The 15,100-nt window shown below is 37.4% G+C and overlaps 1 protein-coding gene across 1 annotated transcript in view; it reads right to left on the reverse strand.

Moving 5' to 3' along the window:
• Positions 1–4,066: 4,066 nt before the first annotated feature.
• LOC139971375 (uncharacterized) overlaps positions 4,067–15,100 on the reverse strand; it is a 61,925-nt gene continuing 50,891 nt past the window's right edge. The window contains exons 7-13 of the mRNA XM_071977747.1: positions 13,550–13,695; positions 12,944–13,066; positions 12,091–12,232; positions 9,113–9,279; positions 7,471–8,455; positions 6,976–7,070; positions 4,067–5,054 (exon numbers count right to left, since the gene is read on the reverse strand). Coding sequence (XP_071833848.1) covers positions 5,049–5,054; positions 6,976–7,070; positions 7,471–8,455; positions 9,113–9,279; positions 12,091–12,232; positions 12,944–13,066; positions 13,550–13,695 — 1,664 coding nt within the window. The 3' untranslated portion in view covers positions 4,067–5,048. The remainder of the gene's footprint in view (positions 5,055–6,975; positions 7,071–7,470; positions 8,456–9,112; positions 9,280–12,090; positions 12,233–12,943; positions 13,067–13,549; positions 13,696–15,100) is intronic.

The following is a 15,100-nucleotide window of genomic DNA, read 5'->3' on the forward strand; positions in this document are numbered from 1 at the left end:
TCTGTTGGGACAGACACTGAAACAATTTATCGTTCATATCTGTAATAACTTACCCTTTTCAAATGCTACCATTTTGAATCAAACAATGAACAATGAGTCGTCTTATGTCTACCTCAACCCCTCTGTTTACAGGGAACATTTTTAGGTCAGCCTTTGTAAACACTGTCAGGTTCTGTTGGTGATCTTACTGAACCGTTTTGCTACCATGTGAGGTCAATACTATAAACAAAACCAGAAATTGAATATCTCTACTATGTTGTAGAAAATTTGTCTGTTGACAGTACAACTTCCAACAGTCTGGTCCCCAGAAATTTTTTTTTTAACTTGGCATAGCTGCATCTACCTCCAACCCAGTTATGGGAAGCAAGGACCAACATTCTACTGTATCAACCACTACTAAAACACTACTATAACACTACTATAACAATAACGTAATGCTACTATAACACTACTATACCACTACCGTAATGCTATTATAACACTACTATATCCCTAATGTAATGCCACTATAACACTAACGTAATGCTACTATAACACTACCGTAATGCTACTATAACATTACCATAACACTACTATAACACTACCGTAACACTACTATAACACTACCGTAACGCTGTTTGACATTTAATCAGTGCAAAGTCTCATTTATTACCCAAGGTGCTTTTCATGAATTAATTTAAAATGCAATGTATAGTATATTATGACAATCAAATATTTGTCAATAGCTGAATAACAACTGTTGGCAGTGTAACATTGTAAGGAAGGAGGTATGTATGTAGATTATGCATATATTTGTAGAGATTAAACGAGTTCAGTATCTGTCCAGTTTTAGTTGAAATCACTAAATGATACAAAGCAGAATTAATCATAATAAGAATTATAAAATCAAACTTTTGTTGCTTGTAAATCAAAATCATACAAATTGTTTATGTTCTCTTTGCTTGATCATTATTTAACTCTTTATCCAACATTAATTTAACATTAAGTAAACCCTTCAATCAAACCTTTTGGAAAGAAAGAGTCAACTTGAAACAGTTCTTGTTTTTGCAGTTCTCGTTCATTACAATTTTCATTACATAATAAATATAATTATCGTCTATAATAATGTCAAATAAAGGTTTAAACTGAGCCTATTTTTCACCACAAATTACATTTTTATTTACCATCCAATCAAAAGTTATCAATTCAAAAATAATGGAGAGACCACCGAAAAGGCTTCAAATTGTAAGGTGATCCAAATTAATATGCTAACGAACGGATTTACTAGCCGAGAAAAGTGCGACAGCTCATTTATATTAATATATCTACTGATATTCTTTGTACAACATAATTTATTCATTCATTCCATCATTCCTGCTACAATTGATTATATGACGTTAGTCAAAGCAGGCATGTGAAGATCAAATCGTTTAATTGTAGTTTTAGTCAGTGAGTTGGTTGAGGGATGGGTTCCAATTACAAGATGTCTCTAGCTGTATCCGAAAGATACACACATACATACACGCACACATACATACATGTCACCCCATAAACAATTCACACAAGGTTCAAATGATTCCTCATTCACGAATCTGGGTACCTATATAATCAGCAACCATTGTGCACTTTACGCAAGGTTCCATGTTTTCTCATTCATGTTTTTCAAGGACATTGTTCGGTACCAATGCTCTGAAATATTCCTACTCACCCAAGTAGATACAATGAGTTGGTCGTACGACACTACTGGTAACTAGTCTTATCCAAGGCCTCTTAATAAATTACCCACGAGGGACGGCGAAAAACAATGGTTGGGACATAGTGCCGGTCAGAATCCAAATCTCACTTCGCCTTCCGTATTGGAGAGTATTGTGCGAAGGGTAGTCTATTAGGGTACTTAACTCTAAGATTGTAACCGCCCCTGGGCTGAACTAAAATCTTTCTCTGGGGGAGGTGGAGGGTTCTATTAAGAACCCCTGGTCTAATCTGTTGATGACAACTCTTAACTTCCATTAAAGTCTCACATACAAATCAGACTTGTGCTAACTACATCTGTTATAAGGGTGGTATGGAACATTCATCCATTGGACAAAATAAACTGTATTTCTTGAGGTGATAAATCTAGTGTTTGCATTGAAGAAACACACTGGTCTCAGAATGATGTGGCTTTATGTGGTAGGACAATATTAAGTTACAAACACAACTATGCCTTCTGCTAAATGGTTTCTTCCAATCAGTCATCAAAGGATGATGCAACAAGTAGTTTCTGAAGGATGGTCAAAGAAGAATGTTTCGAAAATATTAAAATTCTACAAAACAACAGTTAACAGAGCTGTGTCTTTATTTTAGACTTGCTCCAAGTCTTCTGTGCACACACACACACCAATGTAACCAACAAAGTACCAACAACCCCACATGAATTTGAGAAACCATACCATGAAGTAACAAAGCTTCTTTATATATATATATATGTGTGCCATACATGATTTGAGACTTTTAATGTTACTTTCCTTGTATAATAAAGAATACAAATGCTCTTTTCTCTTCCTTATCTTTTCTAGCAGTTAAACTTAATGAATAATTTACATCTTAAATAAAATCTCGAAAGAAAATTGCATAATTATATTTTCACACTCAATTTTCATTTACTTTTTTTGTTTTCATTCATTTTGAAAGTTTTACCATAACCCTCCAAAAATTAAAACAAAAAAGGAAAGCATTGCTTTGAAGCTTTGAATTTGTGTTTCAAACTAAGATTTTGGCAGTGGTAACAGCTTTTAGGTCATATGTTGTATACAAAATCTGCTGGAATAAAACCTGTAAGCCCCTTATAACCACTTCATATGTACATTTACAAATAATGAAAGACATACATGTCACACAAACGCAAACAATTCAGGGTATACCTCTAAGTTTGTGGGGGGGGGGTGGAGGCGGGTGAGGGGGTGGACAGTTGTTTTTTTTCTTTTACAATTATTTAAATTCTTATATTTTCATTTTCATTGTCATTTATTAACAATGATAAATAGAGAATTTTATGTATAATAATAACATGTAGAAAACATAAGTTAGTTCGGGTAATATAGCAAGGGCAAATTTTCTCCTCCTAGCTTTGACCTCTTTGTCCTCCAGGAAGTCATCCTCAGTGCCTCTCTCTTTCTCTTTCCTCTTTTCATTCTACATCGTTTAATACTATTGAGCATCCTATCCTTTACACAGGCATAATACAATCTAGCAATGTGGTAGGCTGTTCTAGGCAGGAAGGAAAACTGTAGACATTGTGTATTTTGGGTAAACTTTCACGCTGTATGTATACCACTCATATGTGTGTTTTTAAAAACAAAAAGATACCCTATCCAATCTAGCCAGTTTGTCAGATTCACACAGGAACCTTTTTATCATATTTCTTTGGTTTTCCATTTAGTTTGCACAGAATTACAAAGTTTAAACCTGATGACAAATCACAGTTTTGTTATCTTTGTAAAACTTTGAGCAGATGTGGTTCACCACAATCAATTTCTCCATGTGGCTAAAGAGATCACGGAGGTCACACAAATTATATTTACACTTTTCTTGTCTGATTTGCAATCATGAAACGCAAATTTTGAAGAAAAAACATATTATTAAGTTTCCCAACGAGATGTTTAACTGTTTATCATCTTCTCATAATGTTAACATCCAAAGTTTAGCAGAATTCAGTTGTATTAAATTTCAAATGACACTCAAAGCAACTGACTCAAATCAAGGAAAGGGGCATTCTACGATCTGAATACAATTTAATTTGCAGTAACCCTTACCTATGTCAATCACACTGCACCAAGTGATTATCTGTGATTATTTTTAACACTGTTAAAGGATTATGATGCATTTAGATTTGAAGTCTCCTATCTTATGATTATATGCTATGTAACACCTGGAGAGAGATAGAGAGGGGGAGCAAATCAACGACAAGGCAGTTGTGTAAATTTACATGTCGTACGATTGGAATCTTAGTGATTACATTTATGATTCACTCGGACTGAACAGTGGAAGTAGAAAAGTTTATTACTAAACCACTAAGATAAAGGTGACCATATGTTTTTTTCAGGGAGATCATATTGATGTTGACACCAGCGGGGTAGGGTTAAGGGGGAGTGCTGATGCTCAACAGTTAATTAAATCATAGATCCATTGAGGTCTTCTGAAGGTTACATTCTGATGGGAATAGAGCTTGAAGCAATTATTATGGCAAACCAAGGACACCTTAATTGGTTTAGATTCTTTCTACAATATTGGCAGTCATGGTCAATGACTTAAGAAGATGGATGATGTAAGAGGATGACGATGACGCTGAGAGCCAGACAGTATCACCATCATCTGTTGTCCTGTCTCCTTCCCACACAGACCAGGTGTTTCAGTCAAGATGATACAATCATACAGGAATCACAATAGCATTACTCATTTTAGTCTTTAAGATAAAGAGAACATCTCAAAATCATTGCAATACATTTATAAATTGTTGAACAAAACCTCTTGATAAGAGGATGACCAGGGAGTGGACGAAGAGGGGGGGAGGGGGAAGTGGGGGGGTTACAAGGGAATTCTTTATACATCCTCGTTGAAATCCAAGAGATTGAGAGGAGAAGAAGGAAGGGACGTTCTTTATGTAAATACTAGTTCCACAGCAAAATATATCCATCGTTCATAATAGAGAACTCTTTGGTTTGAGACCAGATATAGATTTCAAAAACAAATCCAGCAAGCTTCCAGACTCTTGAACTGAGTCTTCATTAATGATAATGAGCATCTGGAAACCTCCGGTATTTCATTTTGATCACCATCGATTCCTCAGTCATAAATAGCTGAATTCTTCCATCTTCTTTACAGAAGCGAATCATCATTCATCTTTCGTCAGTGTCTGCCGACTCCAATCTCAACCTTTGTCTGGTAACTTGAAAATCAAAGGTTGCTGCTTCTTGTGACTTTCGCCCGCCTCTTCTTTATGTCTTTCACCCTTCCTTCCATAGAATTTCGACTTCTGTACCCTAGCTTCAATGTAATCCTACCATCACATCCTTTATTTCATGTGAACATTAGCTCTGGCAGATGTAAAAAAATAAAAGAAGAAGAGAAAAGAAGAAGAAGATGAAATCATTTAGAGGTGTGTAATTGTTATGCAAAACAATAACAAACAGTATATACCAGGGGTCCTGACAATAGTATTTTGATATAAAAGATAGAAACACCATCTTGTATGTGTTTGTCTGATTTACAGATTGAGAGACAAGTAGCATTTGATTTTTTTACTTAACAAAACTTGTTGAATAGTTTGGACATGGTTGTGGCTTCACACGTTTGCTTTCTGCAGACAATTGAAAATATAATGAAGAACCTTAGGCTTTCCACTGACAGTTGCATCAAAGACTCTGCACAGTCACCATGGAATATTAATATTTCAGATCACATAACCACATGTCTGTTGCACACATACATGCATCCATAGCAATGATGGATTATTGATAAGCACATTCTGGACGTAATATTTATAACATTTACAGTTTACCAAACAGAATCATCTCTGCCAGAAGCCATTGAATAATCAATACAACTGACAGACTCATGTAATTTATATCTGGGGATCTGTAAATAAGTCCATTTTGACAGATGGAGCACTTTAAGCTAGAGTTGGATTAAGAATAACAGATAATGTCAAAACAAGGGATTACTGAGATGGATGTATTTATACCGAGATGGATGTTTAAGTGCTGGATTGAGTGACAATAACATATTAACCACACCTTACTGGGTGTCATCATCAAATGCTTAAAGAATACAGAGCAAATTCAGCACGATATTTTGATCTTATCGACACATTAAACGGGACATGTTCACTTTGATTGATGTACATTAATATCATTTTCAGAATGAAATATGCCAAGATTATTACGAAGTAGAACATATTACAGAACATATGACAATTAAAAAAAGAAAAAAAAACAGTATTCATTTGATTTACTTTAAGGTGAAGTTTGGTTTGGATTCCTGGAATGCATGGTACATATATGAGATTCATTCTTGGGGTACAAGGCTTTCCCTTATTAATCCAGCTCACCATAGTGGTTTGGGGTACAAGGGTACAACAAGGGTACAACAAGGGTACAACAAGTGTACAACAAGGGTACAACAAGGGTACAAGTGGTTTGGGGTACACTTTTTGGGGTACAAAGCTTTCCCTTAGTAATCCAGCTCACCATAGTGTTTTGGGGTACAAGGGTACAACAAGGGTCCCAACAAGGGTACAGGTGGTTTGGGGTACAATTCTTGGGGTACAAGGCTTTCCATTAGTAATCCAGCTCACCATAGTGGTTTGGAATTTTAGCATCAATTCTATGAAATCAGACCATTTTAGACAAGAATTTTCAAATTAATTCAGAGGAGGTTACATCCTAAAGGTTACTTACCAAATGTTTCTCCTTCAAAATTCAAAATCATTCTAGATACTTTACTTTGAAAGTCAAAATACTTTAAAGGAAAATTAATTCAATCGTTGCATTCTTGGCTCAGACTGTGGAAACTAGTTTTGAAAACTGTGGATTGAAGACAACCATCTGGTCCCAACAAGAATCTGCATAATGTTACTGTCACGTAAGTGAAGTTGTTGCTTGAGCACTGGCCATGTCCCCACCCCACCCCACCCCAAAGAAAATGAATTTTTGCATCCACTTCATCCAGGAACAATTGACAGGTTTCTTAGCAGAAATGATCTTTCAATGTGTTAACGACCACCAAAAGAGTAAAAATTATTGATTGTTTTACCACACAACAACACTTGTAAATCAGTTTATCTTTCAGGTCTTCTCTTGGGAGCAACATAGATTTCAGGTGTGTGTTTTAGATCATAATAGAAGAGCCCTCTTATACATGCTTGTTATACTACAATAAAAGGTAAATACAGAGTTTGAATTTATAGCTCTGTGGAACGGTTGATACTTTACATTGGCTTTGTGACTACAGACCTACCTGTGTATCCTGCAGAGGTACTAAAGTTGGAGTTGGACGAATATTCAGATTTTGGGAGAGATGTTCATCAGGTCTGTCCTGTAATATTGATACTTCTGGGGGGCAAAAAAACAAACAATTGACTTAAGTTGCAGTTGTTTCTAGAAATTATGACCTAACATTGTCTACAGTTTCATTGTTAAATGCTGATTGTTTTTAACGACAATAATACAAAATGACTTTTACTTAATGAATGCTTAACATCTTTCACACAAAATGACATCCATAACGAACAGAAATACATCTCAATGAATTGGATTAATCCTCAACATGTTTCTGATATCTTCGCATAAATTCCCAAACTATCTATGGGGGTCAGCAAATTAACTGAAAATAAGCATTGGACAATACAATTAATCTCAAATTGTTAATTGTATTGGGATTTGGTTACAATATCTATATTATTCCTGAAGGCCTAGAAGAACTAGTGGTTGTCACTGTTCAACAGCACCATACCTGCAGCATCGGTGGTTGGAAGACTGTCGTCTATTGCACTCGCCATCAGCTGTTGTCCCGCTAGATCCAAACCTTTGTTCAGATCAGCTCTGCCATCCAGTACGTGATTGGTGACGGCCAGGAGTTTGATATTTTCGTTGATCCTGATCCCAGGTGGGGACCCCCTGCTGGATGAATGTCCTCCGACGTTACCGTTGAGCCTGTCCTCTCCGGTCTCCTCCTGTTCCGATAAACCCTGAGATGATGATGAAGTTGGAGATATCACATTCTGCTCCGCCCTCAGAGGATCCTCCTCGGAGGCAGAGCTGCTGAGCCCGCTCTGGTGTTCTCTGAAAGTACTTGGGTTTTGTTTCAGTTCAGCCGATGCTGACAATACTTCTAGTGGGTCAGAGTTGCTCGGTGGACTAGCCACTTTGTCTAAATTGGAAGATGATGCGATAGTGTCCGTGGCGTCACTGCCACCGAGGAGGTCAGAACTAGCCGACAGAGGATCGATATCCGATGTCACAATAGGGCTGGTAACATCGCCACTCTCTACGCCGGCATCGTCCGTCCTAACATTATCAACGCTACCTGCACTCACTTCTGGCAACGACCGAGAATCACTCCCTGGCGGGATATCACTGAAAGAAGTATCGGGCAATGAGGAGCGCTCGGCGGTGACTGCCAGGGTATCGATACCGTCCCTGGTATCACCATTAGCTGCTGCCACCACCGGAGTACTGCTACTATCGATATGATTATTGCTGATGACGTCTCCCTCTGTCTCCACCCTCGTGGAATCTGGCAGTTCATCTGGCATTGACGATGAAGGATGATTCGTTCCACTATGGACAGGGCTTGCTGGACTTACGACAATATTGGATGATGTCTCCCCCGTCTTTTCAGGGGGTTGCTGAGTTTCCTCCAATGACTGGCGATTATCGTAGAGCGATCTGTCGATATCCTCCAGGAACTGTTGCTGTAGCTCTGCGTGACCATTTAACTGGTGGTTATCAAATTAAAAATATATCAGGGGTATTGGTAAATAGGCCAAAATATGATATGGTTTATGTAAAGTATCAGAATTGTTGGCTTTCAGGTGGGAATCAGTTTAGAGGAAGTGTAAATATCTTTCTGGCACATGTCAGAGACTTTCCAACAGCTTTCATATTTCCTCACATTTACAACTCAACTGTTCAAGAGCGCTGTCAAAATATCCTCATGAGCAAGTTATTATCCAGGAGAAATATGGGATAAACCGGTAGAAAGACAACCAAAACACCTATTAAGCGACAGAACTAGTTACAATGTTACCTACTTGTCACGTAGATACAATGTATCTCATTCCATTAGGGTAATAGGACTACACATACACTATAACCAACATTGCTTGCAATCTCCCTACATGAATGAAATGTTATCTACATAACCTTACATTATACCTACATGATCAGTGAAACAACTCTGCAATAAACTATCTCACATGAAAGATTCCTGAAAGAGCAAAAACAATTTTAAAACAAAAATATATATCTTAATAATTCTTAACATCCAAAACTAAATGGTATTGACAGGTTTCAATTGGCCTCGCTCTCGACAGAGTGAAGAATTACTCTGTGTCAATTCTCTTTATCGACATGCCACGCGACATTTTACTCACATTTTCTTTTTTGATATTTTTGTCCAAGTCCAGTCTGAGTAGGACCTTGTTGAGGTTCAGTGACCTAGAAAGAGCCATTAGGCCTCCAGTCCTGATCTCATTCTCTCGGAGATCCAGACGAATCAATCGGCAGTTATCGGCCAGGTACTCGGCGAGGGCGATGGCACCTGCGAAACGAGACGGACAGAAGAAACAAAACGAAAGGAAGACTTATTAACCGGTAGCAGGGGAAAAAATATATCGGTTTATGAAAGGGGAAAAGAAAGGAAGATTATCAACCGGAAGAAGGGGAAAAAATATATCGGTTTATGAAAGGGGAAAAGTATTAAACAGAACAGAGAACAATAAAACAAGACATTAATACCGATACCTAATTAAGAGCCTGCCAGAGAAGGGGTAATGTGGGTAGGGATTTATCTTTTTATGTTTCTACTAATTCAATACCAAATCCTTAACCCTATGTTCAATTCATCATTCTGTCATATTTATTGAGTGATGATATCGTATCATAAAACCAGTATTCTCGTTACTCACTCTTGTAATAGAACAAGATATCAGAACGAATGGGGGAGGTTCTCAGTTCTGTGTCGCATAATTCAAGTTCTATGTTCCAGTGTAAACAACAGATTAGTCAAAGTATTGTGAGTTTACATAAGAGGCAATGACAGATCAGGTATTACAAACAAACCATTTCAGGTTTTTATCATCTTTTCCTACAAACTCTCCTTTTTATTTTACTACATAAGAAGGAGTCTCATTTTTTTCCACTTAATTTTGGTAGATTAAGAAATCTAAAGTACACAAAAAAAGGGTCCATTTTACAAACATGTCAAATAGCGGTCTGTGGGTCTCAGTGAAAAAGCAGTACTAACTAAAATCAATAGTGTTATCTAACAAAGTTCATTTAAATCCAATGTACAGACATCCAAGGTTTGGGCTGTGCTGCTGATCATATTTCACCATGTGCCTCCTACTGTTGCATGTTTTCATAGACCCATTATAAACAAGTTGTAAGACATTCTCCTTCTATTCCCCCCGGCTGACCCCCTCCAGGGTAACTGCCATCTTCCTGCTCCCTCTGATTCCTTCCATAGCAGTGATGTACATCTAACAACGGTAGGCTGTATCTAAGGTCAAGTTAAATCGTGACTTTACGAAGAAGCAGAAGCTAATGCAATCCCAGTCATCGATCAAATAAATTGATTGCCACCATTATTCCCCATAGGAAGCCTTCTGTGAACTTGTTCACTGTCTCAAAGACAGTGTTCATATTGAATTATCACAATGACATCCAGGCATGTGGAAAATTAATATTTTTCCCTTTTCTCTTTTTCTACTAAGTAGCTGTTTGATTTTTGTGGATACTACAATATTTGGACGGAGAAGTCTGCAGAGGTATTACTTTCTTCATCTAGGCAGAGCTCAAATATAAAACTGATTCCTGCCATGTGATTATATAGATTTGTATGTGTATCTATGTCTGTGTTAGTATGTTTGTGTACAGGTGCATGTGTTTAAGGTCATACAGTAATGGAAGCTGCACAAAAATACAATTCAAATGGCAAGACCTTTCCTTTACAATGAAATTATCGCCTGGACAAAGACAAAACACTCTTAGAGTAAAGATTATGCAGCACTTTGCAGAATATCCAATGAAAAACACTGTTCATGACAAATAAAACATAATGAACAGTTTCTACTAGTTTCAGCATCTATGGAATTCATGAGGTGGATAGGGCAGGGGGGAGGGGGGGGGGAGAGGCATTCAAAACACATTACTATGTTTTCATAGAGATGGAGTTTTAGAGGCAGGACTGATTTGATTTAGTTTGAAGCAAACTGTCTCAACTTGTTGGTTGTGACCTAGTTTTTGGTAGTCGTAAAGACTGACGGTCTTAAAAGTGACCCTGCGATCAGAACGACTGATAAGCACATACATATCGACTCTCTTCTGTTCATGGCCGGAGCTCATTTAAATCACATGCAAAATGACTTTCCCTCTGATAGGTTCAATGACCATCACTCATGAAAAGGCTACATGTTGATTTTTGCGGAATAAAGCTGATGCGACATAAAACTAGCAAGATCTTAATCAGCGTTAGTCTTAAGCACACACTAAGTGCTTCACTTTCCAACATATTCCATGTTGAGTTAAGGTCCTATTCAGTCTGGCAGTGTCCGGCCTGCTTTGGTGGAGTGCGGTAACGTCACACATCCCCTAACTTTACATACTGTGTTAGACATATTATGTAGCTGCACGGATTGACACTAAAGTTACTGTGTTTGTGAGTCAAATTTTCAACCTCTTTTTTCCGACACAATTTTAATCAACACAGCACCAACGAAAGCAGCTAAAATTTGCAAAGTGAAAAGACATATCAGTTTTCTACTCCAGGAAGCTTTGGTAAAACTTCTTCATCCATTTTACCGGAATGATACCATGAAATTTGACAATTGTGCTCAGAGTCAAAAAAATATTTCCTTGCTTTGACTCAAGACCTACACACGGGGTATAAATCTCATTATGGGGGTATCTCGTCACAGTAACTGTGAAATCACATAGCTGAAGGATAAAGCTAAACAACAGGGCAAAACCGAAGAGGTCATCATTTCCTATGACGTTTCAAAACAGGTCTGTTTGCTTCGCATTGCAAAGTTACCGTATACCACTCTACTTGGATAATCTTTCTAGGTTGTCTGAATGACGAGGTTGGTCTTCCAGCTAGAGTTCAATGTTTGCGGTAATTTTAGGAGGTAGAATGAGAAGGAAGGTCCAGGTGCTCCGATGAGCGGAGATAAATGAGAAGTATCATAAACATCTGACGATGGCCTTAGAATAAACTGCTCAATCTATCAGGTTACCATGGAAATTAGGTCTAGTTGTCGAGGGAGGAACCTGAAAGAGGATATTAAACCAGACCTCAATTCTTGCAGACTTTATTACAAAATGCCCCTTTTTTTCTCTTGTATTAAATTACCTTCATCGTTTATTCGACATGAAAACATTCCCATTCTCTGTAAGAATTTATTCTTCATGAGACCTTCCTTTAGTTTCATGATACCGTCAATGCCAAGGTTATTCTGTCCGATATTCAAAGTTTCAAGAGTTGTAATCATCGGCTGCAGCAAAGAAAAAACAAAACAAACAAGAAGGAATCATGATCAAAACAGTTGATTAGAATAAGCACTTCTTTTAATATATTTAGTTATTTAGTTATACATTTAATTATTTATCTTCCTCTGATGTGTCCTCCTTTCCAATTCAAGCCTTTGAGGACTTGTCCAGAATTCAAATTGAGTATCTATCTTTTGTCAATCCAGTGAAACTTAGAGACATTCCAAAAACAAAACAAAAACAACATTTTGTGCAAGATTAGATATTTGTACTTTATGTCAGAAGTACGTAGATTTTAATTTGATACAGGTGTCTTCAGGGCAAACACTAACTGCAAACACAAGTGAGTACGTACTTCTATATTCAAGCATACTTCAAATACATCCGAGAAAACAGAGGGCATTGTACTTCAAGACACAGAAAGAGCTACAAAACAGCTAGAAAGGCAAAACCAAATCTGTGAACTTGAACGGAGGAAGTGGAAGGGAGGGAGGTGGGGGGGGGGATCTGATAGTGTCATATCATCATTGAACAGAAACAAACAACTGACTGGTTTTAGATATCCCATTTTTTGATCAATGCAGCATTCCACTGCCTAGATGTACAACATGTCTATTAAATGAGAGTCAAGTGGTATTTGTTGCTGTTCAAGACCAAGTTACAATCAGCCTAAGCTGAGGAGTGAGTACATTTAGTATCAAATATTAAGCACTCACCAGCGTTTTGCCGAGGTGGCCAGCACCAACGTGAGTGACGTGATTGTTCCAGAGGACCAGCGTGTTGAGTTGACCTCTCATCTGACCTGCCAGTCCATCGCTAATATGAGACACCCCTACATCCTGCAGACAAAAGTGAAGCAAAAATGGGGGTAAAGATTAATGTACTTTGTGGATACACTTTAAGCCCCACTCCCCCCCCCCCCCCCTCGAAAAAAATATATAGCAATGAGTAAATGATCTGGAGGAACCTTTACCTTATATGAGAAATAGCTGGTCCAAAGGACAGAAAGCAAGCTTGATGCAAAGACACACCATATGATAGTGAAGGGCTCCCCCACCCCCTCGATCAATTTGTATGTTTGTTTAAATTAAAAAAGATTAGCACGATTAAAGCTAAATAATTGTTTGGCAATATTTCATATTTTAGTTTAGTCATAACTTGTTTCTACATGATTGAAAGATGCTACATGGATGTGAGAGGTATTACTTTGGAGGTTGGGAGGTATGAAAGAGCAAAGGGGGAGTGGCAAGGAGAGGGGTGGGGAAGGAGGAAAAGTCTCGAGAGATGAGAGGAGTGTATGAAGAGGTTGAGATGTACTGTACCTGCATGTTGTTATTCCTTAGATCAAGTAATTTGAGTCCTGTGTTGTGTTTCAGCATGCCACCTATATGGAAAGCATCTGAGGGCATCAGTCTGTTATCGGCGAGGAACAGCTCTCGTATACCGTGGTTCATACGCAAGGCCGACACTGTCAATCAAGAAGGCAAAAATAACGGACACTTAAGAGAGTTGTTCACACACAATATCAAGACGACGATAGATTGTAATTGTCTCAAGATAATTAAATATGTTGACCAAACATCTGGAGAGCATTAAAAGAAATATTACAAGTGTCTGAGGTCCCAAATGTAGACCACTGTAATCCCTGATTTACGCATTTTGACGGACAAAGCGGGAATTATATTCCGCTCAATGAAATGTCATGACACTGCACACAAAACACATACTGTACATACATTTATGTTTTCCTGGCCTCTAGATAATAGTGCAACTATAATTTGGGAAGAGGAGGAAGGGAACCGCTTAAAGTTTGTCCCATTTCTAGAATGGGGGTGGGGGAGGGAGGATGTGTACTTTTGTGGACCTGCTAGAAGAGAGGGCAAAGAACTCTCCTTACAGTACTTGATAATTGTGAATAAAGCAAAATTGCAACATTTTGTCACATATTCAGCAGATTAATAACATAAATAAGATAAATAGTAAGACAAATAACATGATAAATAAGAAGATAAATAACAAGAATGGTAAGACTGCTATACTGTAGTCGATAATCAATTCACTCATTTGTTCATGGATATTCTGTCAAGAGACAAATATATCCACAAATATGTCCACAAATATATCCACCAAATGACCAAGGACATTACTCTTATGAATTGAAACATTAAAAACTTAGTAGATAAAAAGAAAGTTAAAGCACCCAAAGAAAAGGGGTTTCCTTTAAGTATCGTATTTCTGTTTAAATTACATTTTGATAGCCATAGGCACCTAAATGTAATATAAAATTCTCAATTCCTGCTTGTCATTAATTCTTTTCTTGACAATCTTTCAAAACAAATCCTGAAACAATAAAGCCATGAGCCTCCTATAGCTTTGCCATCCAGGAAGCTGATGAGTTGAAGCCTGCAAGGGTTACACAACCTTCACAGAACCAATTACTGTTTTGAAAAACAATACATATATAAATATAAAGCAATATGCTGACAGTCTTCCACTATTTGATGATCCAAGTTTTTTCTTTTCATTTCCTTCTTATACAGTAACAGCAGGAGGTAAAAAAAATTTTTGACGTAAAATTTCAACGTTATTCTTAAGTATGACATCCTAAGTCATATTTCTTTTCCTAATTAAGAATGACTACTAATTGGGGAACCAAGGAGAAATTCATTTTTAGATCTGTGAGACACAAAGTACAAAAGAATTTCACTGAAAAGTTGCAGCTTTCTCAGTTTGCTCTGCAAGTTTTGTTCCAAACGTACTGAGTATTAATAAGAGTAAGATTAAAATTGTTCAAACTTATAGACACTACGATTTTGAAGGTGAAAGTTCAAGAGTAGGATATTCAAGAAATTGATTCAATCTTGAACGTTTTT

This window comes from Apostichopus japonicus, chromosome 8 (genome assembly GCF_037975245.1).
Source record: "Apostichopus japonicus isolate 1M-3 chromosome 8, ASM3797524v1, whole genome shotgun sequence".
In the NCBI taxonomy this organism is placed as follows: Eukaryota; Metazoa; Echinodermata; class Holothuroidea; order Aspidochirotida; family Stichopodidae; genus Apostichopus; species Apostichopus japonicus.